General features: G+C 72.5%; 1 protein-coding gene across 1 annotated transcript; it reads left to right on the top strand.

Annotated features, from left to right (window-relative positions):
• Positions 1–1,159: 1,159 nt before the first annotated feature.
• On the top strand, positions 1,160–24,941 carry LOC142068936 (zinc finger protein RFP-like). Its single transcript, XM_075119052.1, has 2 exons — positions 1,160–1,561; positions 24,177–24,941. The coding sequence occupies exons 1-2, from the start codon at positions 1,224–1,226 to the stop codon at positions 24,184–24,186; spliced, it is 348 nt and encodes a 115-aa protein (XP_074975153.1). The 5' UTR covers positions 1,160–1,223; the 3' UTR covers positions 24,187–24,941.
• Positions 24,942–26,708: the final 1,767 nt, after the last annotated feature.

The raw sequence follows: 26,708 nt of genomic DNA, 5'->3' as shown, positions 1-26,708 counted from the left end.
TGCAGAGGTTAGGCAGCTGCAGGGGCTGCTCCAAGCTCTGGGGGCCCCCTCTGCTTGAGGGGGCTTGGAGCTCCAGGGTCCCCCCACTCGGAGCTCTAGGGTACCCCTGCCAGAGGCAGCGGCTGGGAGCTTTGAAGGACCCCCAAGTGCTCACAGCAGCTCAGAGCTCCTGGGTCCCCTACCCCCTGTGGAGGCTGGGAGCTGCGAGGGGGCCCTCCGCCTCTATTGGCCAGGAGCTGTGGCGGGGGTCCCGCTGCCTGCAGCAGCTTGGAGCTCCAAGGGGTTCCTCACTGCCCATGTCCACCGGGAGCTGTGGGGGCCCCCACTGCCCATGGTGGCCAGGAGCTGCGGACCTGCATCCCACAGCAGCTGGGAACTCCAGGGGCCCCCTTCAACCATGGCCATTGGGAGCTGCAGCTCCCAGCCAACAGGGCTAAATTCATGGAGGTCGCTGGAAGTCACAGATTCTGTTACTTCTGCAACCTCTGTGGAAAAATTGTAGCCTTAATTATCACTGAATGTTTCACTACCACTTTGTGTGCCTCTGTGGGCACAGATCGCACTGACTCCGAGTCTTAACGCCCAAGGCAAACTTTGCAAATGCAGCTGATTGACTGAGCAGGTTTAAGATTTTACTTTGAAATCCCGCTCAAAACTTCCTTCATTAGGGGCCCTTCCTCACCTGACACAGAAAGGATGGTGGGAGAGGAGGTGGAAGGTTGGTAGGAGATAAAGTAGAAGGGGCAGAGCTTAGGTTATTTGCACGGCCTTAACTGTGCATTTCATCTTTGCCATGTTTTGGAAGGAGTTTGCCTTGGTGTATAAACAGGATCAGGGCCTAACTTATGTTTGTCAGTTTCTTATATTAAACCATAAACAGAAACCTCCAATGGGCTTATATGTCATGAGGTTTAAATGGCTATTTTATGTATTTAATTTTGAAAAAGCTACAGTGTTCTCTCAGGGTTTTTCCTCCAAAAGAAACAGAGATTTATCACCTTCCCCCCAGTTCAGCACTGTTCTTTGCCTGGGGGAATTTAATATCGGTCCCTTCACAGAGAGCTTTGCGTTTCTCTGCACAGTCTCCAGGGGCTGAAAATCAAACAGGCTTCCCCCCAGCTCAGCCAATGAGAAAGACCCTAAGTGAAGAAACACCCAATTGTGGCTGCAGTCTAAAGGCAGGAAAGTGAAATGAAACCTGTCACTTTCCCCCGCTGGGAGCCATGGCTGCAGAGAGCCCTGTACAGAGTCTCCAGGATGAAGCTTCTTGTGCCATCTGTCTGGAGTATTTCAAAGACCCGGTGTCTATCCACTGCGGCCACAACTTCTGCCGGGCCTGCATCACCGACTACTGGGAGGAGTCGGAGCCCAACTTCTCCTGCCCTCAGTGCAGAGAAACCGCCCAGCAGAGAAACTTCAGGCCCAACAGGGAGCTGGCGAAAATGATCGAAATAGCCAAGCGGCTGAGTTTCCAGGCAGCCAAAGGCTCAGGAGGCGAGCGAGTGTGTGAGAAACACCAGGAGACCCTGAAACTGTTCTGCGAGGAGGATCAAGCCCAGTGGTGAGCTGGAGCCGGTTCGCACCGGTTCGCGCAAAGTGGTTGTTAAATTTTGAAGCAGTTTTTAGAACCGGTTGTGAACCCGCTTCCCTGCAGGGGCCGCTGAGGGTTTGATGGGCTCCAGCCGGGAAGTGATGCAATCCCTCCTCCGGCCACCGGGGGCGCTGCGCTGCGGGAGCCATGTGGGCTGCTGCCTGGCCCTGGGCACGAGCCCTGTTGCTGATGCTGCCGCTCCCCCGACCCCTGGCCCTGGGGCTCCAGATGCTGTCTGGTGCGTCCCCGGCTGCTCTGCTGGGCCTGGGCTGCGTCCTGCTGCTCTCCCCACGAGCACCCCCCGCCCTGCCCGCAGCCAGCCCCTGCCTCCAGCCACCCCCGCACCCCCCGCCCTGCCCGCAGCCAGCCCCTGCCTCCAGCCACCCCCGCAGCCCCCGCCCTGCCCGCAGCCAGCCCCTGCCTCCAGCCACCCCCGCACCCCCCGCCCTGCCCGCAGCCAGCCCCTGCCTCCAGCCACCCCCGCACCCGCCGCCCTGCCCGCAGCCAGCCCCTGCCTCCAGCCACCCCCGCACCCGCCGCCCTGCCCGCAGCCAGCCCCTGCCTCCAGCCACCCCCGCACCCCCCGCCCTGCCCGCAGCCAGCCCCTGCCTCCAGCCACCCCCGCACCCCCCGCCCTGCCCGCAGCCAGCGCCTGCCTCCAGCCATCCCCGCACCCCCCGCCCTGCCCGCAGCCAGCCCCTGCCTCCAGCCACCCCCGCACCCCCCGCCCTGCCCGCAGCCAGCCCCTGCCTCCAGCCACCCCCGCACCCCCCGCCCTGCCCGCAGCCAGCCCCTGCCTCCAGCCACCCCCGCAGCCCCCGCCCTGCCCGCAGCCAGCCCCTGCCTCCAGCCACCCCCGCACCCCCCGCCCTGCCCGCAGCCAGCCCCTGCCTCCAGCCACCCCCGCACCCCCCGCCCTGCCCGCAGCCAGCGCCTGCCTCCAGCCACCCCCGCACCCCCCGCCCTGCCCGCAGCCAGCCCCTGCCTCCAGCCACCCCCGCAGCCCCCGCCCTGCCCGCAGCCAGCCCCTGCCTCCAGCCACCCCCGCACCCCCCGCCCTGCCCGCAGCCAGCCCCTGCCTCCAGCCACCCCCGCACCCCCCGCCCTGCCCGCAGCCAGCCCCTGCCTCCAGCCACCCCCGCACCCCCCGCCCTGCCCGCAGCCAGCCCCTGCCTCCAGCCACCCCCGCACCCCCCGCCCTGCCCGCAGCCAGCCCCTGCCTCCAGCCACCCCCGCACCCCCCGCCCTGCCCGCAGCCAGCCCCTGCCTCCAGCCACCCCCGCACCCCCTGCCCTGCCCGCAGCCAGCCCCTGCCTCCAGCCACCCCCGCACCCCCCGCCCTGCCCGCAGCCAGCCCCTGCCTCCAGCCAGCCCCTCACCTCCTGCCCTGCCCGCAGCCAGCCCCTGCCTCCAGCCACCCCTGCACCCTCTGCCCACAGGCAGCTCCTACCTCTAACCACCCCCGCACCCCCCGCCCTGCCTACAGCCACCCCCGCACCCCCTGCCCTGCCCGCAGCCAGCCCCTGCCTCCAGCCACCCCCGCACCCCCCGCCCTGCCCGCAGCCAGCCCCTGCCTCCAGCCACCCCCGCACCCCCCGCCCTGCCCGCAGCCAGCCCCTGCCTCCGGCCACCCCCGCACCCCCCGCCCTGCCCGCAGCCAGCCCCTGCCTCCCGCCACCCCCGCAGCACCTGCCCTGCCCGCAGCCAGCCCCTGCCTCCAGCCACCCCCGCACCCCCCGCCCTGCCCGCAGCCAGCCCCTGCCTCCAGCCACCCCCGCAGCCCCCGCCCTGCCGCAGCCAGCCCCTGCCTCCAGCCACCCCCGCACCCCCCGCCCTGCCCGCAGCCAGCCCCTGCCTCCAGCCACCCCCGCACCCCCCGCCCTGCCCGCAGCCAGCGCCTGCCTCCAGCCACCCCCGCACCCCCCGCCCTGCCCGCAGCCAGCCCCTGCCTCCAGCCACCCCCGCAGCCCCCGCCCTGCCCGCAGCCAGCCCCTGCCTCCAGCCACCCCCGCACCCCCCGCCCTGCCCGCAGCCAGCCCCTGCCTCCAGCCACCCCCGCACCCCCCGCCCTGCCCGCAGCCAGCCCCTGCCTCCAGCCACCCCCGCAGCCCCCGCCCTGCCCGCAGCCAGCCCCTGCCTCCAGCCACCCCCGCACCCCCCGCCCTGCCCGCAGCCAGCCCCTGCCTCCAGCCACCCCCGCACCCCCCGCCCTGCCCGCAGCCAGCCCCTGCCTCCAGCCACCCCCGCACCCCCCGCCCTGCCCGCAGCCAGCCCCTGCCTCCAGCCACCCCCGCACCCCCCGCCCTGCCCGCAGCCAGCCCCTGCCTCCAGCCACCCCCGCACCCCCCGCCCTGCCCGCAGCCAGCCCCTGCCTCCAGCCACCCCCGCACCCCCTGCCCTGCCCGCAGCCAGCCCCTGCCTCCAGCCACCCCCGCACCCCCCGCCCTGCCCGCAGCCAGCCCCTGCCTCCAGCCAGCCCCTCACCTCCTGCCCTGCCCGCAGCCAGCCCCTGCCTCCAGCCACCCCTGCACCCTCTGCCCACAGGCAGCTCCTACCTCTAACCACCCCCGCACCCCCCGCCCTGCCTACAGCCACCCCCGCACCCCCTGCCCTGCCCGCAGCCAGCCCCTGCCTCCAGCCACCCCCGCACCCCCCGCCCTGCCCGCAGCCAGCCCCTGCCTCCAGCCACCCCCGCACCCCCCGCCCTGCCCGCAGCCAGCCCCTGCCTCCGGCCACCCCCGCACCCCCCGCCCTGCCCGCAGCCAGCCCCTGCCTCCCGCCACCCCCGCAGCACCTGCCCTGCCCGCAGCCAGCCCCTGCCTCCAGCCACCCCCGCACCCCCCGCCCTGCCCGCAGCCAGCCCCTGCCTCCAGCCACCCCCGCACCCCCCGCCCTGCCGCAGCCAGCGCCTGCCTCCAGCCACCCCCGCACCCCCCGCCCTGCCCGCAGCCAGCCCCTGCCTCCAGCCACCCCCGCACCCCCCGCCCTGCCCGCAGCCAGCCCCTTCCTCCAGCCACCCCCGCACCCCCCGCCCTGCCCGCAGCCAGCCCCTGCCTCCAGCCACCCCCGCACCCCCCGCCCTGCCCGCAGCCAGCCCCTGCCTCCAGCCACCCCCGCACCCCCCGCCCTGCCGGCAGCCAGCCCCTGCCTCCAGCCACCCCCGCACCCCCCGCCCTGCCCGCAGCCAGCCCCTGCCTCCAGCCACCCCCGCAGCCCCTGCCCTGCCCGCAGCCAGCCCCTGCCTCCAGCCACCCCCGCACCCCCCGCCCTGCCCGCAGCCAGCCCCTGCCTCCAGCCACCCCCTCACCTCCTGCCCTGCCCGCAGCCAGCCCCTGCCTCCAGCCACCCCTGCACCCTCTGCCCACAGGCAGCTCCTACCTCTAACCACCCCCGCACCCCCCGCCCTGCCTCCAGACACCCCCGCACCCCCTGCCCTGCCCGCAGCCAGCCCCTGCCTCCAGCCACCCCCGCACCCCCCGCCCTGCCCGCAGCCAGCCCTGCCTCCAGCCACCCCCGCACCCTCTGTCCTGCCCGCAGCCAGCCCCTGCCTCCAGCCACCCCCGCACCCCCCGCCCTGCCCGCAGCCAGCCCCTGCCTCCAGCCACCCCCGCACCCCCCGCCCTGCCCGCAGCCAGCCCCTGCCTCCAGCCACCCCCGCACCCCCCGCCCTGCCCGCAGCCAGCCCCTGCCTCCAGCCACCCCCGCACCCCCCGCCCTGCCCGCAGCCAGCCCCTGCCTCCAGCCACCCCCGCAGCCCCCGCCCTGCCCGCAGCCAGCCCCTGCCTCCAGCCACCCCCGCACCCCCGCCCTGCCCGCAGCCAGCCCCTGCCTCCAGCCACCCCCGCACCCCCTGCCCTGCCCGCAGCCAGCCCCTGCCTCCAGCCACCCCCGCACCCCCCGTCCTGCCCGCAGCCAGCCCCTGCCTCCAGCCACCCCCGCACCCCCCGCCCTGCCGCAGCCAGCGCCTGCCTCCAGCCACCCCCGCACCCCCCGCCCTGCCCGCAGCCAGCCCCTGCCTCCAGCCACCCCCGCAGCCCCCGCCCTGCCCGCAGCCAGCCCCTGCCTCCAGCCACCCCCGCACCCCCCGCCCTGCCCGCAGCCAGCCCCTGCCTCCAGCCACCCCCGCACCCCCCGCCCTGCCGCAGCCAGCGCCTGCCTCCAGCCACCCCCGCACCCTCCGCCCTGCCCGCAGCCAGCCCCTGCCTCCAGCCACCCCCGTACCCCCCGCCCTGCCCGCAGCCAGCCCCTGCCTCCAGCCACCCCCGCACCCCCCGCCCTGCCCGCAGCCAGCCCCTGCCTCCAGCCACCCCCGCACCCCCCGCCCTGCCCGCAGCCAGCCCCTGCCTCCAGCCACCCCCGCACCCCCCGCCCTGCCGGCAGCCAGCCCCTGCCTCCAGCCACCCCCGCACCCCCCGCCCTGCCCGCAGCCAGCCCCTGCCTCCAGCCACCCCCGCACCCCCCGCCCTGCCCGCAGCCAGCCCCTGCCTCCAGCCACCCCCGCAGCCCCTGCCCTGCCCGCAGCCAGCCCCTGCCTCCAGCCACCCCCGCACCCCCCGCCCTGCCCGCAGCCAGCCCCTGCCTCCAGCCACCCCCTCACCTCCTGCCCTGCCCGCAGCCAGCCCCTGCCTCCAGCCACCCCTGCACCCTCTGCCCACAGGCAGCTCCTACCTCTAACCACCCCCGCACCCCCCGCCCTGCCTCCAGCCACCCCCGCACCCCCTGCCCTGCCCGCAGCCAGCCCCTGCCTCCAGCCACCCCCGCACCCCCTGCCCTGCCCGCAGCCAGCCCCTGCCTCCAGCCACCCCCGCACCCCCTGCCCTGCGAGCAGCCAGCCCCTGCCTCCAGCCACCCCCTCACCCCCTGCCCTGCCCGCAGCCATCCCCTGCCTCCAGCCAACCCCGCTCCCCCTGCCCTGCCCGAATCCAGCCCCTGCCTCCAGCCACCCCCGCACCCCCCGCCCTGACCGCAGCCAGCCCCTGCCTCCAGCCACCCCCGCACCCGCTGCCCTGACCGCAGCCAGCCCCTGCCTCCAGCCAGCCCCGCACCCCCTGCCCTGCCCGCAGCCAGCCCCTGCCTCCAGCCACCCCCGCACCCCCTGCCCTGCCCGCAGCCAGCCCCTGCCTCCAGCCACCCCCGCACACCCCGCCCTGCCCGCAGCCAGCGCCTGCCTCCAGCCACCCCCGAACCCTCTGCCCTGCCCGCAGCCAGCGCCTTCCTCCAGCCACCCCCGCACCCCCTGCCCTGCCCGCAGCCAGCCCCTGCCTCCAGCCACCCCCGCACCCCCTGCCCTGCCCGTAGCCAGCGCCTGCCTCCAGCCACCCCCGCACCCCCTGCCCTGCCCGCACCCAGCCCCTGCCTCCAGCCACCCACTCACCCCCTGCCCTGCCCGCAGCCAGCGCCTGCCTCCAGCCACCCCCGCACCCCCCGCCCTGCCCGCAGCGAGCCCCTGCCTCCAGCCACCCCCGCACCCCCCGCCCTGCCCGCAGCCAGCCCCTGCCTCCAGCCACCCCCGCACCCCCCGCCCTGCCCGCAGCCAGCCCCTGCCTCCAGCCACCCCCGCACCCCCTGCCCTGCCCGCAGCCAGCCCCTGCCTCCAGCCACCCCCGCACCCCCCGCCCTGTCCACTGCCAGCCCCTGCGTCCAGCCACCCCCGCACCCCCTGCCCTGCCCGCAGCCAGCCCCTGCCTCCAGCCACCCCCGCACCCCCCGCCCTGCCCGCAGCCAGCCCCTGCCTCCAGCCACCCCCGCACCCCCTGTCCTGCCCACAGCCAGCCCCTGCGTCAAGCCACCCCCGCACCCCCTGCCCTGCCCGCAGCCAGCCCCTGCCTCCAGCCACCCCCGCACCCCCTGTCCTGCCCGCAGCCAGCCCCTGCCTCCAGCCACCCCCGCTCCCCCTGCCCTGCCCGCAGCCAGCCCCTGCCTCCAGCCACCCCCTCACCCCCTGCCCTGCCCGTAGCTAGCGCCTGCCTCCAGCCACCCCCGCACCCCCTGCCCTGCCCGCAGCCAGCCCCTGCCTCCAGCCACCCCCGCACCCCCTGCCCTGCCCACAGCCAGCCCCTGCCTCCAGCCACCCCCGAACCCCATGCCCTGCCCGCAGCCAGCCCCTGCCTCCAGCCACCTCCTCACCCCCCGCCCTGACCGCAGCCAGCCCCTGCCTCCAGCCACCCCCGCACCCCCCACCCTGCCCGCAGCGAGCCCCTGCCTCCAGCCACCCCCGCACCCCCTGTCCTGCCCGCAGCCAGCCCCTGCCTCCAGCCACCCCCGCACCCCCTGCCCTGCCCGCAGCCAGCCCCTGCCTCCAGCCACCCCCGCACCCCCCGCCCTGCCCGCAGCCAGCCCCTGCCTCCAGCCACCCCCGCACCCCCTGCCCTGCGAGCAGCCAGCCCCTGCCTCCAGCCACCCCCGCACCCCCCGCCCTGCCCGCAGCCAGCCCCTGCCTCCAGCCACCCCCACACTCCCCGCCCTGCCCGCAGGCAGCCCCTGCCTCCAGCCACCCCCGCACCCCCCGCCCTGCCTGCAGCCAGCCCCTGCCTCCAGCCACCCCCGCACCCCCCGCCCTGCCCGCAGCCAGCTCCTGCCTCCAGCCACCCCCGCACCCCCCGCCCTGCCCGCAGCCAGCCCCTGCCTCCAGCCACCCACGCACGCCCTGCCCTGCCCGCAGCCAGCCCCTGCCTCCAGCCACCCCTGCACCCTCTGCCCACAGGCAGCTCCTACCTCTAAGCACCCCCGCACCCTCCGCCCTGCCTCCAGCCACCCCCGCACCCCCTGCCCTGCCAGCAGCCAGCCCCTGCCTCCAGCCACCCCCGCACCCCCCGCCCTGCCCGCAGCCAGCCCCTGCCTCCAGCCACCCCCTCACCCCCGCCCTGCCCGCAGCCAGCCCCTGCCTCCAGCCACCCCCGCACCCCCCGCCCTGCCCGCAGCCAGCCCCTGCCTCCAGCCACCCCCGCACCCCCCGCCCTGCCCGCAGCCAGCCCCTGCCTCCAGCCACCCCCGCACCCCCCGCCCTGCCCGCAGCCAGCCCCTGCCTCCAGCCACCCCCGCACCCCCCGCCCTGCCCGCAGCCAGCCCCTGCCGCCAGCCACCCCCGCACCCCCTGCCCTGCGAGCAGCCAGCCCCTGCCTCCAGCCACCCCCTCACCCCCTGCCCTGCCCGCAGCCAGCCCCTGCCTCCAGCCACCCCCGCACACCCCGCCCTGCCCGCAGCCAGCGCCTGCCTCCAGCCACCCCCGCACCCTCTGCCCTGCCCGCAGCCAGCGCCTTCCTCCAGCCACCCCCGCACCCCCTGCCCTGTCCGCAGCCAGCCCCTGCCTCCAGCCACCCCCGCACCCCCTGCCCTGCCCGCAGCCATCCCCTGCCTCCAGCCAACCCCGCTCCCCCTGCCCTGCCCGAATCCAGCCCCTGCCTCCAGCCACCCCCGCACCCCCCGCCCTGACCGCAGCCAGCCCCTGCCTCCAGCCACCCCCGCACCCGCTGCCCTGACCGCAGCCAGCCCCTGCCTCCAGCCAGCCCCGCACCCCCTGCTCTGCCCGCAGCCAGCCCCTGCCTCCAGCCACCCCCGCACCCCCTGCCCTGCCCGCAGCCAGCCCCTGCCTCCAGCCACCCCCGCACACCCCGCCCTGCCCGCAGCCAGCGCCTGCCTCCAGCCACCCCCGAACCCTCTGCCCTGCCCGCAGCCAGCGCCTTCCTCCAGCCACCCCCGCACCCCCTGCCCTGCCCGCAGCCAGCCCCTGCCTCCAGCCACCCCCGCACCCCCTGCCCTGCCCGTAGCCAGCGCCTGCCTCCAGCCACCCCCGCACCCCCTGCCCTGCCCGCAGCCAGCCCCTGCCTCCAGCCACCCACTCACCCCCTGCCCTGCCCGCAGCCAGCGCCTGCCTCCAGCCACCCCCGCACCCCCCGCCCTGCCCGCAGCGAGCCCCTGCCTCCAGCCACCCCCGCACCCCCCGCCCTGCCCGCAGCCAGCCCCTGCCTCCAGCCACCCCCGCACCCCCCGCCCTGCCCGCAGCCAGCCCCTGCCTCCAGCCACCCCCGCACCCCCTGCCCTGCCCGCAGCCAGCCCCTGCCTCCAGCCACCCCCGCACCCCCCGCCCTGTCCACTGCCAGCCCCTGCGTCCAGCCACCCCCGCACCCCCTGCCCTGCCCGCAGCCAGCCCCTGCCTCCAGCCACCCCCGCACCCCCCGCCCTGCCCGCAGCCAGCCCCTGCCTCCAGCCACCCCCGCACCCCCCGCCCTGCCCGCAGCCAGCCCCTGCCTCCAGCCACCCCCGCACCCCCTGTCCTGCCCACAGCCAGCCCCTGCGTCAAGCCACCCCCGCACCCCCTGCCCTGCCCGCAGCCAGCCCCTGCCTCCAGCCACCCCCGCACCCCCTGTCCTGCCCGCAGCCAGCCCCTGCCTCCAGCCACCCCCGCTCCCCCTGCCCTGCCCGCAGCCAGCCCCTGCCTCCAGCCACCCCCTCACCCCCTGCCCTGCCCGTAGCTAGCGCCTGCCTCCAGCCACCCCCGCACCCCCTGCCCTGCCCGCAGCCAGCCCCTGCCTCCAGCCACCCCCGCACCCCCTGCCCTGCCCACAGCCAGCCCCTGCCTCCAGCCACCCCCGAACCCCATGCCCTGCCCGCAGCCAGCCCCTGCCTCCAGCCACCTCCTCACCCCCCGCCCTGACCGCAGCCAGCCCCTGCCTCCTGCCACCCCCGCACCCCCCACCCTGCCCGCAGCGAGCCCCTGCCTCCAGCCACCCCCGCACCCCCTGTCCTGCCCGCAGCCAGCCCCTGCCTCCAGCCACCCCCGCACCCCCTGCCCTGCCCGCAGCCAGCCCCTGCCTCCAGCCACCCCCGCACCCCCCGCCCTGCCCGCAGCCAGCCCCTGCCTCCAGCCACCCCCGCACCCCCTGCCCTGCGAGCAGCCAGCCCCTGCCTCCAGCCACCCCCGCACCCCCCGCCCTGCCCGCAGCCAGCCCCTGCCTCCAGCCACCCCCACACTCCCCGCCCTGCCCGCAGGCAGCCCCTGCCTCCAGCCACCCCCGCACCCCCCGCCCTGCCTGCAGCCAGCCCCTGCCTCCAGCCACCCCCGCACCCCCCGCCCTGCCTGCAGCCAGCCCCTGCCTCCAGCCACCCCCGCACCCCCCGCCCTGCCCGCAGCCAGCTCCTGCCTCCAGCCACCCCCGCACCCCCCGCCCTGCCCGCAGCCAGCCCCTGCCTCCAGCCACCCACGCACGCCCTGCCCTGCCCGCAGCCAGCCCCTGCCTCCAGCCACCCCTGCACCCTCTGCCCACAGGCAGCTCCTACCTCTAAGCACCCCCGCACCCTCCGCCCTGCCTCCAGCCACCCCCGCACCCCCTGCCCTGCCAGCAGCCAGCCCCTGCCTCCAGCCACCCCCGCACCCCCCGCCCTGCCCGCAGCCAGCCCCTGCCTCCAGCCACCCCCTCACCCCCGCCCTGCCCGCAGCCAGCCCCTGCCTCCAGCCACCCCCGCACCTCCCGCCCTGCCCGCAGCCAGCCCCTGCCTCCAGCCACCCCCGCACCCCCCGCCCTGCCCGCAGCCAGCCCCTGCCTCCAGCCACCCCCGCAGCCCCCGCCCTGCCCGCAGCCAGCCCCTGCCTCCAGCCACCCCCGCACCCCCCGCCCTGCCCGCAGCCAGCCCCTGCCTCCAGCCACCCCCGCACCCCCTGCCCTGCCCGCAGCCAGCCCCTGCCTCCAGCCACCCCCGCACCCCCCGCCCTGCCCGCAGCCAGCCCCTGCCTCCAGCCACCCCCGCACCCCCCGCCCTGCCCGCAGCCAGCCCCTGCCTCCAGCCACCCCCGCACCCCCCGCCCTGCCCGCAGCCAGCCCCTGCCTCCAGCCACCCCCGCACCCCCTGCCCTGCCCGCAGCCAGCCCCTGCCTCCAGCCACCCCCGCACCCCCCGCCCTGCCCGCAGCCAGCCCCTGCCTCCAGCCAGCCCCTCACCTCCTGCCCTGCCCGCAGCCAGCCCCTGCCTCCAGCCACCCCTGCACCCTCTGCCCACAGGCAGCTCCTACCTCTAACCACCCCCGCACCCCCCGCCCTGCCTACAGCCACCCCCGCACCCCCTGCCCTGCCCGCAGCCAGCCCCTGCCTCCAGCCACCCCCGCACCCCCCGCCCTGCCCGCAGCCAGCCCCTGCCTCCAGCCACCCCCGCACCCCCCGCCCTGCCCGCAGCCAGCCCCTGCCTCCGGCCACCCCCGCACCCCCCGCCCTGCCCGCAGCCAGCCCCTGCCTCCCGCCACCCCCCGCAGCACCTGCCCTGCCCGCAGCCAGCCCCTGCCTCCAGCCACCCCCGCACCCCCCGCCCTGCCCGCAGCCAGCCCCTGCCTCCAGCCACCCCCGCACCCCCCGCCCTGCCGCAGCCAGCGCCTGCCTCCAGCCACCCCCGCACCCCCCGCCCTGCCCGCAGCCAGCCCCTGCCTCCAGCCACCCCCGCACCCCCCGCCCTGCCCGCAGCCAGCCCCTTCCTCCAGCCACCCCCGCACCCCCCGCCCTGCCCGCAGCCAGCCCCTGCCTCCAGCCACCCCCGCACCCCCCGCCCTGCCCGCAGCCAGCCCCTGCCTCCAGCCAGCCCCGCACCCCCCGCCCTGCCGGCAGCCAGCCCCTGCCTCCAGCCACCCCCGCACCCCCCGCCCTGCCCGCAGCCAGCCCCTGCCTCCAGCCACCCCCGCACCCCCCGCCCTGCCCGCAGCCAGCCCCTGCCTCCAGCCACCCCCGCAGCCCCTGCCCTGCCCGCAGCCAGCCCCTGCCTCCAGCCACCCCCGCACCCCCCGCCCTGCCCGCAGCCAGCCCCTGCCTCCAGCCACCCCCTCACCTCCTGCCCTGCCCGCAGCCAGCCCCTGCCTCCAGCCACCCCTGCACCCTCTGCCCACAGGCAGCTCCTACCTCTAACCACCCCCGCACCCCCCGCCCTGCCTCCAGACACCCCCGCACCCCCTGCCCTGCCCGCAGCCAGCCCCTGCCTCCAGCCACCCCCGCACCCCCCGCCCTGCCCGCAGCCAGCCCTGCCTCCAGCCACCCCCGCACCCTCTGTCCTGCCCGCAGCCAGCCCCTGCCTCCAGCCACCCCCGCACCCCCCGCCCTGCCCGCAGCCAGCCCCTGCCTCCAGCCACCCCCGCACCCCCCGCCCTGCCCGCAGCCAGCCCCTGCCTCCAGCCACCCCCGCACCCCCCGCCCTGCCCGCAGCCAGCCCCTGCCTCCAGCCACCCCCGCACCCCCCGCCCTGCCCGCAGCCAGCCCCTGCCTCCAGCCACCCCCGCAGCCCCCGCCCTGCCCGCAGCCAGCCCCTGCCTCCAGCCACCCCCGCACCCCCGCCCTGCCCGCAGCCAGCCCCTGCCTCCAGCCACCCCCGCACCCCCTGCCCTGCCCGCAGCCAGCCCCTGCCTCCAGCCACCCCCGCACCCCCCGTCCTGCCCGCAGCCAGCCCCTGCCTCCAGCCACCCCCGCACCCCCCGCCCTGCCGCAGCCAGCGCCTGCCTCCAGCCACCCCCGCACCCCCCGCCCTGCCCGCAGCCAGCCCCTGCCTCCAGCCACCCCCGCAGCCCCCGCCCTGCCCGCAGCCAGCCCCTGCCTCCAGCCACCCCCGCACCCCCCGCCCTGCCCGCAGCCAGCCCCTGCCTCCAGCCACCCCCGCACCCCCCGCCCTGCCGCAGCCAGCGCCTGCCTCCAGCCACCCCCGCACCCTCCGCCCTGCCCGCAGCCAGCCCCTGCCTCCAGCCACCCCCGCACCCCCCGCCCTGCCCGCAGCCAGCCCCTGCCTCCAGCCACCCCCGCACCCCCCGCCCTGCCCGCAGCCAGCCCCTGCCTCCAGCCACCCCCGCACCCCCCGCCCTGCCCGCAGCCAGCCCCTGCCTCCAGCCACCCCCGCACCCCCCGCCCTGCCGGCAGCCAGCCCCTGCCTCCAGCCACCCCCGCACCCCCCGCCCTGCCCGCAGCCAGCCCCTGCCTCCAGCCACCCCCGCACCCCCCGCCCTGCCCGCAGCCAGCCCCTGCCTCCAGCCACCCCCGCAGCCCCTGCCCTGCCCGCAGCCAGCCCCTGCCTCCAGCCACCCCCGCACCCCCCGCCCTGCCCGCAGCCAGCCCCTGCCTCCAGCCACCCCCTCACCTCCTGCCCTGCCCGCAGCCAGCCCCTGCCTCCAGCCACCCCTGCACCCTCTGCCCACAGGCAGCTCCTACCTCTAACCACCCCCGCACCCCCCGCCCTGCCTCCAGCCACCCCCGCACCCCCTGCCCTGCCCGCAGCCAGCCCCTGCCTCCAGCCACCCCCGCACCCCCTGCCCTGCCCGCAGCCAGCCCCTGCCTCCAGCCACCCCCGCACCCCCTGCCCTGCGAGCAGCCAGCCCCTGCCTCCAGCCACCCCCTCACCCCCTGCCCTGCCCGCAGCCATCCCCTGCCTCCAGCCAACCCCGCTCCCCCTGCCCTGCCCGAATCCAGCCCCTGCCTCCAGCCACCCCCGCACCCCCCGCCCTGACCGCAGCCAGCCCCTGCCTCCAGCCACCCCCGCACCCGCTGCCCTGACCGCAGCCAGCCCCTGCCTCCAGCCAGCCCCGCACCCCCTGCCCTGCCCGCAGCCAGCCCCTGCCTCCAGCCACCCCCGCACCCCCTGCCCTGCCCGCAGCCAGCCCCTGCCTCCAGCCACCCCCGCACACCCCGCCCTGCCCGCAGCCAGCGCCTGCCTCCAGCCACCCCCGAACCCTCTGCCCTGCCCGCAGCCAGCGCCTTCCTCCAGCCACCCCCGCACCCCCTGCCCTGCCCGCAGCCAGCCCCTGCCTCCAGCCACCCCCGCACCCCCTGCCCTGCCCGTAGCCAGCGCCTGCCTCCAGCCACCCCCGCACCCCCTGCCCTGCCCGCAGCCAGCCCCTGCCTCCAGCCACCCACTCACCCCCTGCCCTGCCCGCAGCCAGCGCCTGCCTCCAGCCACCCCCGCACCCCCCGCCCTGCCCGCAGCGAGCCCCTGCCTCCAGCCACCCCCGCACCCCCCGCCCTGCCCGCAGCCAGCCCCTGCCTCCAGCCACCCCCGCACCCCCCGCCCTGCCCGCAGCCAGCCCCTGCCTCCAGCCACCCCCGCACCCCCTGCCCTGCCCGCAGCCAGCCCCTGCCTCCAGCCACCCCCGCACCCCCCGCCCTGTCCACTGCCAGCCCCTGCGTCCAGCCACCCCCGCACCCCCTGCCCTGCCCGCAGCCAGCCCCTGCCTCCAGCCACCCCCGCACCCCCCGCCCTGCCCGCAGCCAGCCCCTGCCTCCAGCCACCCCCGCACCCCCCGCCCTGCCCGCAGCCAGCCCCTGCCTCCAGCCACCCCCGCACCCCCTGTCCTGCCCACAGCCAGCCCCTGCGTCAAGCCACCCCCGCACCCCCTGCCCTGCCCGCAGCCAGCCCCTGCCTCCAGCCACCCCCGCACCCCCTGTCCTGCCCGCAGCCAGCCCCTGCCTCCAGCCACCCCCGCTCCCCCTGCCCTGCCCGCAGCCAGCCCCTGCCTCCAGCCACCCCCTCACCCCCTGCCCTGCCCGTAGCTAGCGCCTGCCTCCAGCCACCCCCGCACCCCCTGCCCTGCCCGCAGCCAGCCCCTGCCTCCAGCCATCCCCGCACCCCCTGCCCTGCCCACAGCCAGCCCCTGCCTCCAGCCACCCCCGAACCCCATGCCCTGCCCGCAGCCAGCCCCTGCCTCCAGCCACCTCCTCACCCCCCGCCCTGACCGCAGCCAGCCCCTGCCTCCAGCCACCCCCGCACCCCCCACCCTGCCCGCAGCGAGCCCCTGCCTCCAGCCACCCCCGCACCCCCTGTCCTGCCCGCAGCCAGCCCCTGCCTCCAGCCACCCCCGCACCCCCTGCCCTGCCCGCAGCCAGCCCCTGCCTCCAGCCACCCCCGCACCCCCCGCCCTGCCCGCAGCCAGCCCCTGCCTCCAGCCACCCCCGCACCCCCTGCCCTGCGAGCAGCCAGCCCCTGCCTCCAGCCACCCCCGCACCCCCCGCCCTGCCCGCAGCCAGCCCCTGCCTCCAGCCACCCCCACACTCCCCGCCCTGCCCGCAGGCAGCCCCTGCCTCCAGCCACCCCCGCACCCCCCGCCCTGCCTGCAGCCAGCCCCTGCCTCCAGCCACCCCCGCACCCCCCGCCCTGCCCGCAGCCAGCTCCTGCCTCCAGCCACCCCCGCACCCCCCGCCCTGCCCGCAGCCAGCCCCTGCCTCCAGCCACCCACGCACGCCCTGCCCTGCCCGCAGCCAGCCCCTGCCTCCAGCCACCCCTGCACCCTCTGCCCACAGGCAGCTCCTACCTCTAAGCACCCCCGCACCCTCCGCCCTGCCTCCAGCCACCCCCGCACCCCCTGCCCTGCCAGCAGCCAGCCCCTGCCTCCAGCCACCCCCGCACCCCCCGCCCTGCCCGCAGCCAGCCCCTGCCTCCAGCCACCCCCTCACCCCCGCCCTGCCCGCAGCCAGCCCCTGCCTCCAGCCACCCCCGCACCCCCCGCCCTGCCCGCAGCCAGCCCCTGCCTCCAGCCACCCCCGCACCCCCCGCCCTGCCCGCAGCCAGCCCCTGCCTCCAGCCACCCCCGCACCCCCTGCCCTGCCCGCAGCCAGCCCCTGCCTCCAGCCACCCCCGCACCCCCCGCCCTGCCCGCAGCCAGCCCCTGCCGCCAGCCACCCCCGCACCCCCTGCCCTGCGAGCAGCCAGCCCCTGCCTCCAGCCACCCCCTCACCCCCTGCCCTGCCCGCAGCCAGCCCCTGCCTCCAGCCACCCCCGCACACCCCGCCCTGCCCGCAGCCAGCGCCTGCCTCCAGCCACCCCCGCACCCTCTGCCCTGCCCGCAGCCAGCGCCTTCCTCCAGCCACCCCCGCACCCCCTGCCCTGTCCGCAGCCAGCCCCTGCCTCCAGCCACCCCCGCACCCCCTGCCCTGCCCGCAGCCATCCCCTGCCTCCAGCCAACCCCGCTCCCCCTGCCCTGCCCGAATCCAGCCCCTGCCTCCAGCCACCCCCGCACCCCCCGCCCTGACCGCAGCCAGCCCCTGCCTCCAGCCACCCCCGCACCCGCTGCCCTGACCGCAGCCAGCCCCTGCCTCCAGCCAGCCCCGCACCCCCTGCCCTGCCCGCAGCCAGCCCCTGCCTCCAGCCACCCCCGCACCCCCTGCCCTGCCCGCAGCCAGCCCCTGCCTCCAGCCACCCCCGCACCCCCCGCCCTGCCCGCAGCCAGCCCCTGCCTCCAGCCACCCCCGCACCCCCTGCCCTGCGAGCAGCCAGCCCCTGCCTCCAGCCACCCCCGCACCCCCCGCCCTGCCCGCAGCCAGCCCCTGCCTCCAGCCACCCCCACACTCCCCGCCCTGCCCGCAGGCAGCCCCTGCCTCCAGCCACCCCCTCACCCCCCGCCCTGCCTGCAGCCAGCCCCTGCCTCCAGCCACCCCCGCACCCCCCGCCCTGCCCGCAGCCAGCTCCTGCCTCCAGCCACCCCCGCACCCCCCGCCCTGCCCGCAGCCAGCCCCTGCCTCCAGCCACCCACGCACGCCCTGCCCTGCCCGCAGCCAGCCCCTGCCTCCAGCCACCCCTGCACCCTCTGCCCACAGGCAGCTCCTACCTCTAAGCACCCCCGCACCCTCCGCCCTGCCTCCAGCCACCCCCGCACCCCCTGCCCTGCCAGCAGCCAGCCCCTGCCTCCAGCCACCCCCGCACCCCCCGCCCTGCCCGCAGGCAGCCCCTGCCTCCAGCCACCCCCTCACCCCCGCCCTGCCCGCAGCCAGCCCCTGCCTCCAGCCACCCCCGCACCCCCCGCCCTGCCCGCAGCCAGCCCCTGCCTCCAGCCACCCCCGCACCCCCCGCCCTGCCCGCAGCCAGCCCCTGCCTCCAGCCACCCCCGCACCCCCTGCCCTGCCCGCAGCCAGCCCCTGCCTCCAGCCACCCCCGCACCCCCCGCCCTGCCCGCAGCCAGCCCCTGCCGCCAGCCACCCCCGCACCCCCTGCCCTGCGAGCAGCCAGCCCCTGCCTCCAGCCACCCCCTCACCCCCTGCCCTGCCCGCAGCCAGCCCCTGCCTCCAGCCACCCCCGCACACCCCGCCCTGCCCGCAGCCAGCGCCTGCCTCCAGCCACCCCCGCACCCTCTGCCCTGCCCGCAGCCAGCGCCTTCCTCCAGCCACCCCCGCACCCCCTGCCCTGTCCGCAGCCAGCCCCTGCCTCCAGCCACCCCCGCACCCCCTGCCCTGCCCGCAGCCATCCCCTGCCTCCAGCCAACCCCGCTCCCCCTGCCCTGCCCGAATCCAGCCCCTGCCTCCAGCCACCCCCGCACCCCCCGCCCTGACCGCAGCCAGCCCCTGCCTCCAGCCACCCCCGCACCCGCTGCCCTGACCGCAGCCAGCCCCTGCCTCCAGCCAGCCCCGCACCCCCTGCCCTGCCCGCAGCCAGCCCCTGCCTCCAGCCACCCCCGCACCCCCTGCCCTGCCCGCAGCCAGCCCCTGCCTCCAGCCACCCCCGCACACCCCGCCCTGCCCGCAGCCAGCGCCTGCCTCCAGCCACCCCCGAACCCTCTGCCCTGCCCGCAGCCAGCGCCTTCCTCCAGCCACCCCCGCACCCCCTGCCCTGCCCGCAGCCAGCCCCTGCCTCCAGCCACCCCCGCACCCCCTGCCCTGCCCGTAGCCAGCGCCTGCCTCCAGCCACCCCCGCACCCCCTGCCCTGCCCGCAGCCAGCCCCTGCCTCCAGCCACCCACTCACCCCCTGCCCTGCCCGCAGCCAGCGCCTGCCTCCAGCCACCCCCGCACCCCCCGCCCTGCCCGCAGCAAGCCCCTGCCTCCAGCCACCCCCGCACCCCCCGCCCTGCCCGCAGCCAGCCCCTGCCTCCAGCCACCCCCGCACCCCCCGCCCTGCCCGCAGCCAGCCCCTGCCTCCAGCCACCCCCGCACCCCCTGCCCTGCCCGCAGCCAGCCCCTGCCTCCAGCCACCCCCGCACCCCCCGCCCTGTCCACTGCCAGCCCCTGCGTCCAGCCACCCCCGCACCCCCTGCCCTGCCCGCAGCCAGCCCCTGCCTCCAGCCACCCCCGCACCCCCCGCCCTGCCCGCAGCCAGCCCCTGCCTCCAGCCACCCCCGCACCCCCCGCCCTGCCCGCAGCCAGCCCCTGCCTCCAGCCACCCCCGCACCCCCTGTCCTGCCCACAGCCAGCCCCTGCGTCAAGCCACCCCCGCACCCCCTGCCCTGCCCGCAGCCAGCCCCTGCCTCCAGCCACCCCCGCACCCCCTGTCCTGCCCGCAGCCAGCCCCTGCCTCCAGCCACCCCCGCTCCCCCTGCCCTGCCCGCAGCCAGCCCCTGCCTCCAGCCACCCCCTCACCCCCTGCCCTGCCCGTAGCTAGCGCCTGCCTCCAGCCACCCCCGCACCCCCTGCCCTGCCCGCAGCCAGCCCCTGCCTCCAGCCACCCCCGCACCCCCTGCCCTGCCCACAGCCAGCCCCTGCCTCCAGCCACCCCCGAACCCCATGCCCTGCCCGCAGCCAGCCCCTGCCTCCAGCCACCTCCTCACCCCCCGCCCTGACCGCAGCCAGCCCCTGCCTCCAGCCACCCCCGCACCCCCCACCCTGCCCGCAGCGAGCCCCTGCCTCCAGCCACCCCCGCACCCCCTGTCCTGCCCGCAGCCAGCCCCTGCCTCCAGCCACCCCCGCACCCCCTGCCCTGCCCGCAGCCAGCCCCTGCCTCCAGCCACCCCCGCACCCCCCGCCCTGCCCGCAGCCAGCCCCTGCCTCCAGCCACCCCCGCACCCCCTGCCCTGCGAGCAGCCAGCCCCTGCCTCCAGCCACCCCCGCACCCCCCGCCCTGCCCGCAGCCAGCCCCTGCCTCCAGCCACCCCCACACTCCCCGCCCTGCCCGCAGGCAGCCCCTGCCTCCAGCCACCCCCGCACCCCCCGCCCTGCCTGCAGCCAGCCCCTGCCTCCAGCCACCCCCGCACCCCCCGCCCTGCCCGCAGCCAGCTCCTGCCTCCAGCCACCCCCGCACCCCCCGCCCTGCCCGCAGCCAGCCCCTGCCTCCAGCCACCCACGCACGCCCTGCCCTGCCCGCAGCCAGCCCCTGCCTCCAGCCACCCCTGCACCCTCTGCCCACAGGCAGCTCCTACCTCTAAGCACCCCCGCACCCTCCGCCCTGCCTCCAGCCACCCCCGCACCCCCTGCCCTGCCAGCAGCCAGCCCCTGCCTCCAGCCACCCCCGCACCCCCCGCCCTGCCCGCAGCCAGCCCCTGCCTCCAGCCACCCCCTCACCCCCGCCCTGCCCGCAGCCAGCCCCTGCCTCCAGCCACCCCCGCACCCCCCGCCCTGCCCGCAGCCAGCCCCTGCCTCCAGCCACCCCCGCACCCCCCGCCCTGCCCGCAGCCAGCCCCTGCCTCCAGCCACCCCCGCACCCCCCGCCCTGCCCGCAGCCAGCCCCTGCCTCCAGCCACCCCCGCACCCCCCGCCCTGCCCACAGCCAGCCCCTGCCGCCAGCCACCCCCGCACCCCCTGCCCTGCGAGCAGCCAGCCCCTGCCTCCAGCCACCCCCTCACCCCCTGCCCTGCCCGCAGCCAGCCCCTGCCTCCAGCCACCCCCGCACACCCCACCCTGCCCGCAGCCAGCGCCTGCCTCCAGCCACCCCCGCACCCTCTGCCCTGCCCGCAGCCAGCGCCTTCCTCCAGCCACCCCCGCACCCCCTGCCCTGTCCGCAGCCAGCCCCTGCCTCCAGCCACCCCCGCACCCCCTGCCCTGCCCGTAGCCAGCGCCTGCCTCCAGCCACCCCCGCACCCCCCGCCCTGCCCGCAGCCAGCCCCTGCCTCCAGCCACCCCCGCACCCCCCGCCCTGCCCGCAGCCAGCCCCTGCCTCCAGCCACCCCCGCACCCCCTGCCCTGCCCGCAGCCAGCCCCTGCCTCCAGCCACCCCCGCACCCCCCGCCCTGCCCGCAGCCAGCGCCTGCCTCCAGCCACCCCCGCACCCCCTGCCCTGCCCGCAGCCAGCCCCTGCCTGCAGCCACCCACTCACCCCCTGCCCTGCCCGCAGCCAGCCCCTGCCTCCAGCCACCCCTGCACCCCCCGCCCTGCCCGCAGTGAGCCCCTGCCTCCAGCCACCCCCGCACCCCCCGCCCTGCCCGCAGCCAGCCCCTGCCTCCAGCCACCCCTGCACCCTCTGCCCACAGGGAGCTCCTACCTCTAACCACTCCCGCACCCCCCGCCCTGCCTCCAGCCACCCCCGCACCCCCTGCCCTGCCCGCAGCCAGCCTCTGCCTCCAGCCACCCCCGCACCCCCTGCCCTGACCGCAGCCAGCCCCTGCCTCCAGCCACCCCCGCACCCCCTGCCATGCCCGCAGCGAGGCCCTGCCTCCAGCCACCCCCGCACCCCCCGCCCTGCCCGCAGCCAGCCCCTGCCTCCAGCCACCCCCGCACCCTCGCCCTGCCCGCAGCCAGCCCCTGCCTCCAGCCACCCCCGCACCCCCGCCCTGACCGCAGCCAGCCCCTGCCTCCAGCCACCCCCGCACCCCCCGCCCTGCCCGCAGCCAGCCCCTGCCTCCAGCCACCCCCGCACCCCCCGCCCTGCCCACTGCCAGCCCCTGCGTCCAGCCACCCCCGCACCCCCTGCCCTGCCCGCAGCCAGCCCCTGCCTCCAGCCACCCCCGCACCCCCTGTCCTGCCCGCAGCCAGCCCCTGCCTCCAGCCACCCCCGAACCCCCTGCCCTGCCCGCAGCCAGCCCCTGCCTCCAGCCACCTCCTCACCCCCCGCCCTGACCGCAGCCAGCCCCTGCCTCCAGCCACCCCCGCACCCCCCACCCTGCCCGCAGCCAGCCCCTGCCTCCAGCCACCCCCGCACCCCCTGTCCTGCCCGCAGCCAGCCCCTGCCTCCAGCCACCCCCGCACCCCCTGCCCTGCCCGCAGCCAGCCCCTGCCTCCAGCCACCCCCGCACCCCCTGCCCTGCCCGTAGCCAGCGCCTGCCTCCAGCCACCCCCGCACCCGCTGCCCTGCCCGCAGCCAGCCCCTGCCTCCAGCCACCCCCGCACCTCCTGTCCTGCCCGCAGCCAGCCCCTGCCTCCAGCCACCCCCGCACCCTCTGCCCTGCCCGCAGCCAGCCCCTGCCTCCAGCCACCCCTGCACCCTCTGCCCACAGGCAGCTCCTACCTCTAACCACCCCCGCACCTCCTGCCCACAGCCAGCCCCTGCCGCACCGCCTGCCCTGTCTGCAGCGAACCCCTGCCGCACACACCCCACTGCCCGAAGCTAGCTAGCCCCACACCCCCCTTCTCCAGCCAACCCCTGCTGCACCCCCCTGCAGCCCTGCCCGAAGCCAGCCAGCCCCACACTCCCTGTCTCCAGCCAGCCCCGCACCCCCCTACCCTGCCTGCAGCCAGCCCCTACCTCCAGTCAGCCCCTGCCCTGTTTCCAGCCAGCCCCACACCCCCTTGCCTCCAGCCAAGCCTGCACCCTCCTGCCTGCAGCCAGCTCCGCACCCCCTGCCCTGCCTGCAGCCAGCCCTGCACCCCCTGCTTACAGCTAGCCCTGCCCCACGCCCCTGTCTGCAGCTGGCCCCATGTCCACTGGTGCCCTGCAGTTCCCAGGGCAGTCACCCTGCACACCTGCTTCAATAAGGGGGGCAGGAAGCAGCTGGGACCCACACATGTGCACCCTAGGTTGACCAGACAGCAAGTGTGAAAAATCAGGACGGGGGTGGAGAGTAATAGGAGCCTCTGTAAGAAAAAGACCCCAAAATCGGGACTGTCCCTATAAAATTGGGACATCTGGTCACCTTAGCACACCCCCAGGGAGTGGTGGGGACCCACACATGTGAAGCGAAGCAGTTCCCGGCCAATGGGAGCTGCGGAGTTGGCACGGGGGGGGTGGGGGGCCATCGGCAGCGCAAGAAGTCGCCTGCCCCTCTACCCCCCCTCCCCCTGCCACAGGCCACAGAGACATGCCAGCTGCTTCCCAGAGTGGTATGGGGCCAGGGCAGGCAGGGAGTCTCCCTTAGACCCGGTATGCTGCTGACTGGGAGCCACCTTGCACCTCTTCCTGCACCCCAACCCCCTAATCCAGGCTCAACCTAGAGCCTCCTCCCACACTCCAAACCCCTCAGCCCCAGCCCAGAACTCCAGCCCTCTGCCCCAGCCCGGTGAAAGTGAGTGAGGGCGGGGGAGAGCGAGCGACGGAGGGAGGGGGAATGGAGTGAGCAGCATGGGGCCTCGGGGAAGGGGCTGGGTAGATCCTGGGTTGATCTTAAATTCAAAAAGCGATCTTGTGCGTAAAAAGGTTGGAGACCACTGATCTAATGAAAGCATGTGTTTCAGTGTTTTGCTGAACAATGGCCATGCTTTTCCTTTGTCTGTGTCACTCCTTTTATTCCTGACACGGGAATCACTCACTTCTTGGTTCCCAAACATGGGGATGTCTCAGAGACCAGGGGGCTAAGGACTATACAGAGGTCCAAGATTGTAACATCAGTAACCAGTAAAACAATCCAATGAATTGGAGGAGACAAACCTGGTGGCCAACTATGCATGGTTGTGGAATCATTTTCTCCTTTTGAGTTAAATCAGGTGCAAAGCATTTAAACAAATACAGTCATATCCGTGAAGCTGGGTTATAGTTTGTAGGGACTGGATTCTCCCTACGCCGCTATCCAAAGAAGGGAAAAAAAGTTGAACACCCAACATTGAATGAAACAACGAAGCAATGAAACAGCCCTGCAGCCCAGTGGCGCTGACTTTGTGGTTTCCCCGGGGGTGCTTGACCCCCGCTCTGCCCAATGCCCCGCCCTCACTTCATCCGTTCCCCCAAGGCTCTGCCCTGTTCCACCCACTGCCCCGAGTGCACCTCACCCTCGTTCCACCTCCCCCATCCCGCCCCAGCGTGTCCTGCATGCCACTGATCACTGGTGCATGAGAGGCGCTGGGTGAGAGGAGGAGCTGATCGACGGGGCTGCTGGTGGGTATTGAGCACCCACGGATTCGGTGCCTATGCTGCAGCCCGAGCCCCACGAGCCCGAGTCAGCTGGCACAGGTCAGCTGCAGGTTTTTCTTTGCTGTGTGGACATAACCTCAGGGTCCTGTCTTATCTGCTCTTTTAGGGACATACCTGGAAGGTCACAGACTCTCTCGTGTCAGGCACATAGACACACCAGTCAGATTACAGCAAGCAGGGAACTGTAGGAAAATCTTCCCCCAAACAATACTGGGAACTAGAAAAGTTCCTGGAGGACAGTCCATCAATGGCTCTTAGCCAGGATGGGCAGGGATGGTGCCCCTCACCTCTGTTTGCCAGAAGCTGGGAATGGGCGACAGGGGATGGATCACTTGATGATCCCCTGTTCTATTCATTTCCTCTGGGGCACCTGGCACTGGCCACTGTTGGAAGACAGGATACTGAGCTAGATGGACCTTTGGTCTGACCCAATCTGGCTATTCTTATGTTTTTATGGGAAAGTTTCCCTCAAGCACTATTTAAGGTTGCAATAAAATACCCCCTCCGTCCCCCACCCCCATTGAGCACCCAGGGTCTCATCTGGAGCTGGCCTGAATTGGCAGAGCTGCCTTGACACTCATGAAATTAAACCAGCTGAAGATCTGGCTCCAGGTGACTCACTCTGTGGGCCCTGCCCTGCCCGTTCCCTTCCTCGTTACAGGAGCAGGTAGAAACCGAGACGCTGAAGATTCTGTCTGAATTTGAGGAGCTGTGGCAGTTCCTGGAGGAACAAGAGCGACTCCTGCTGGCCCGGCTGGAAGAGCTGGACAAGGAGATTGAGAAGAGAAGGGATGAGAACATTGCCAAACTCTTGGAGGAGCTTTCCTGTCTAAATGACATGATCAGTGAGCTAGAGGGGAAGTGCCAGCAGCCAGGGAGTGAATTCTTGCAGGTGAGATACTGGATCCTTGATACGCAAGAGCCATGGAGTCCAGGAGTCAAATGCCAGAGTAGAACTCACAGGTTATGCAGGTCAAATATAATTTTTTTCTGTTTCTAACCATTAGTATTGTTATTTGTTTCATTATTCAGAGAACCTGGGTGTCATAAATATAAAGGGAAGGGTAAACATCTTTAAAATCCCTCCCAGAGGAAAAACCCTTTCACCTGAAAAGGGTTAAGAAGCTAGGATAACCTCGCTGGCACCTGACCAAAATGACCAATGAGGAGACAAGATACTTTCAAAGCTGGAGGGGCCAGAAACAAAGGCTCTCTCTGTCTGTGTGTTGGTTTTGCCAGAAACAGAAAAGGAATGGAGTCTTAGAATTTAGTAAGGAATCTAGCTAGATATGCGTTAGAGTCTGTTTTGTTTAAATGGCTGAGAAAATAAGCTGTGCTGAATGGAATGTATATTCCTGTTTTTGTGTCTTTTTGGAACTTAAGGTTTTGCCTAGAGGGATTCTCTATGTTTTGAATCTGATTACCCTGTAAGGTATTTACCATCCTGATTTTACAGAGGTGATTCTTTTACTTTTTCTTCTATTAAAATTCTTCTTTTACGAACCTGATTGCTTTTTCATTGTTCTTAAGATCCAAGCGTTTGGGTCTGTGTTCACTGATGCAAATTGGTGAGGGTTTTTATCAAGCCTTCCCCAGGAAAGAGGGTGTAGGGTTTGGGGAGGATTTTGGGTGTAAAGACGTTTCCAAGCGGGCGCTTTCCCTGTTATGTATTTGTTAGACGCTTGGTGGTGGCAGCAATAAAGTCCAAGGGCAAAAGGTAAAATAGTTTGTACCTTGGGGAAGTTTTAACCTAAGCTGGTAAAAATAAGCTTAGGGGGTTTTTCATGCAGGTCCCCACATCTGTACCCAAGAGTTCAGAGTGGGGAAGGAACCTTGACTCATGTATACCACTTATCCACATTTATTATGTGACTTCATATCAGAGTGGTTTAATAACACTGAGATAATGTTATAAAAATTAATTGGTTTTAATTTTGTTATATAATATTTCTATTTCTGTCTGTGACTTCACAGGTTAAACTAAATTTGTCTTTGGTGGCCTTTTCTGCTAATCATGATATAAAAGTGCAATTATAAATAGAGGAGGGAAACATTTTTTCTTAGATTTGTTGTAGTGTCCTTTTCACTGGCAATCTATAAATAATATTACAAAATGCTTTCATATATTTTCCAGATTTTTATTTTCAAGGAAAAAAAGCAAGTTTCTTTCCTAAATATATTTAGTTTTTAAATTTTTCTACATTTCCTCCTTTTTTCAAAGAAAGAAAGAAGCAGTTATGAGATTTTTACAATATGAGGAAAACAAAAATATTTGTAAAAAGAAAAGGAGTACTTGTGGCACCTTAGAGACTAAGATGCCACAAGTCCTCCTTTTCTTTTTGCGAATACAGACTAACACAGCTGCTACTCTGAAAAATATTTGGGTAAGTTTTCAAACAAAATTTTTGCTTTTTTTTTCTTTCCCAAGCAGTTCTATATTTTCAAAATTGATGTACTAAAGAGAAAGTTCTATTGTGAAAAATAGCTAAAAAAGAGCTCTCTTTCCTGAAAAGATGTACCCTCCATGTGTATCAAAATTGGATTTTCAGATCCAAAATGAATTATGACTATTTACACTCCTGTAAGATCTCCTAACCAATGCGGCTCTAAGACAATAGCTAGAAGCTACTTCTGGCAGTAACATCCTTAAAAAACACTGTTAATGAATATCAAATCAATTATACCTGTATATAATGAATGAAGACAACAGGAATCTAAAATGTAGAAAACCAATGTTCAAATCCCTTCTTCCTCTCAGGCAGAGGGGGAAATTGAACTGGGGGTCTCCCATATTCTTGGTGAGTGCCCTATGCAGTGGGCTAAAGTTTATAAAAGAGGCCTTCTCCTCTCCCTGCCATTTGGTATGTGGTTGGGCTTGTTCTGAGAAAGCCTACCACCTGAGGTATGCCACATGTTGTGATAGGCATGTGTAGGGCCCATGGATCTGGAAATGTGTGTTGTGGGGGGTGTTGACTATCGTGGCAGTGGAGATATGTTGACAGGTTTTGCATCTGTTGTTATGGCAAGGGCTGGTGCCGCTTTGAGTTGGTGGCTCCTGGTCTGTGGGGAGCTTGCTTCTGATAATGAGGTTGGAGAGGTTGCAGGGGTGTGTTTGAAGGCCAGAGGAAGGGGTTCGGGAAAGATATCATTCAGGATGTGGTCCCCAGTGAGTATGGGTTGTAATTGTTTCATG

The sequence above is a fragment of the Caretta caretta genome, chromosome 14 (genome assembly GCF_965140235.1).
Source record: "Caretta caretta isolate rCarCar2 chromosome 14, rCarCar1.hap1, whole genome shotgun sequence".
NCBI classification, from domain to species: domain Eukaryota; kingdom Metazoa; phylum Chordata; order Testudines; family Cheloniidae; genus Caretta; species Caretta caretta.
This window is presented reverse-complemented; position numbering and strand designations above follow the sequence as displayed.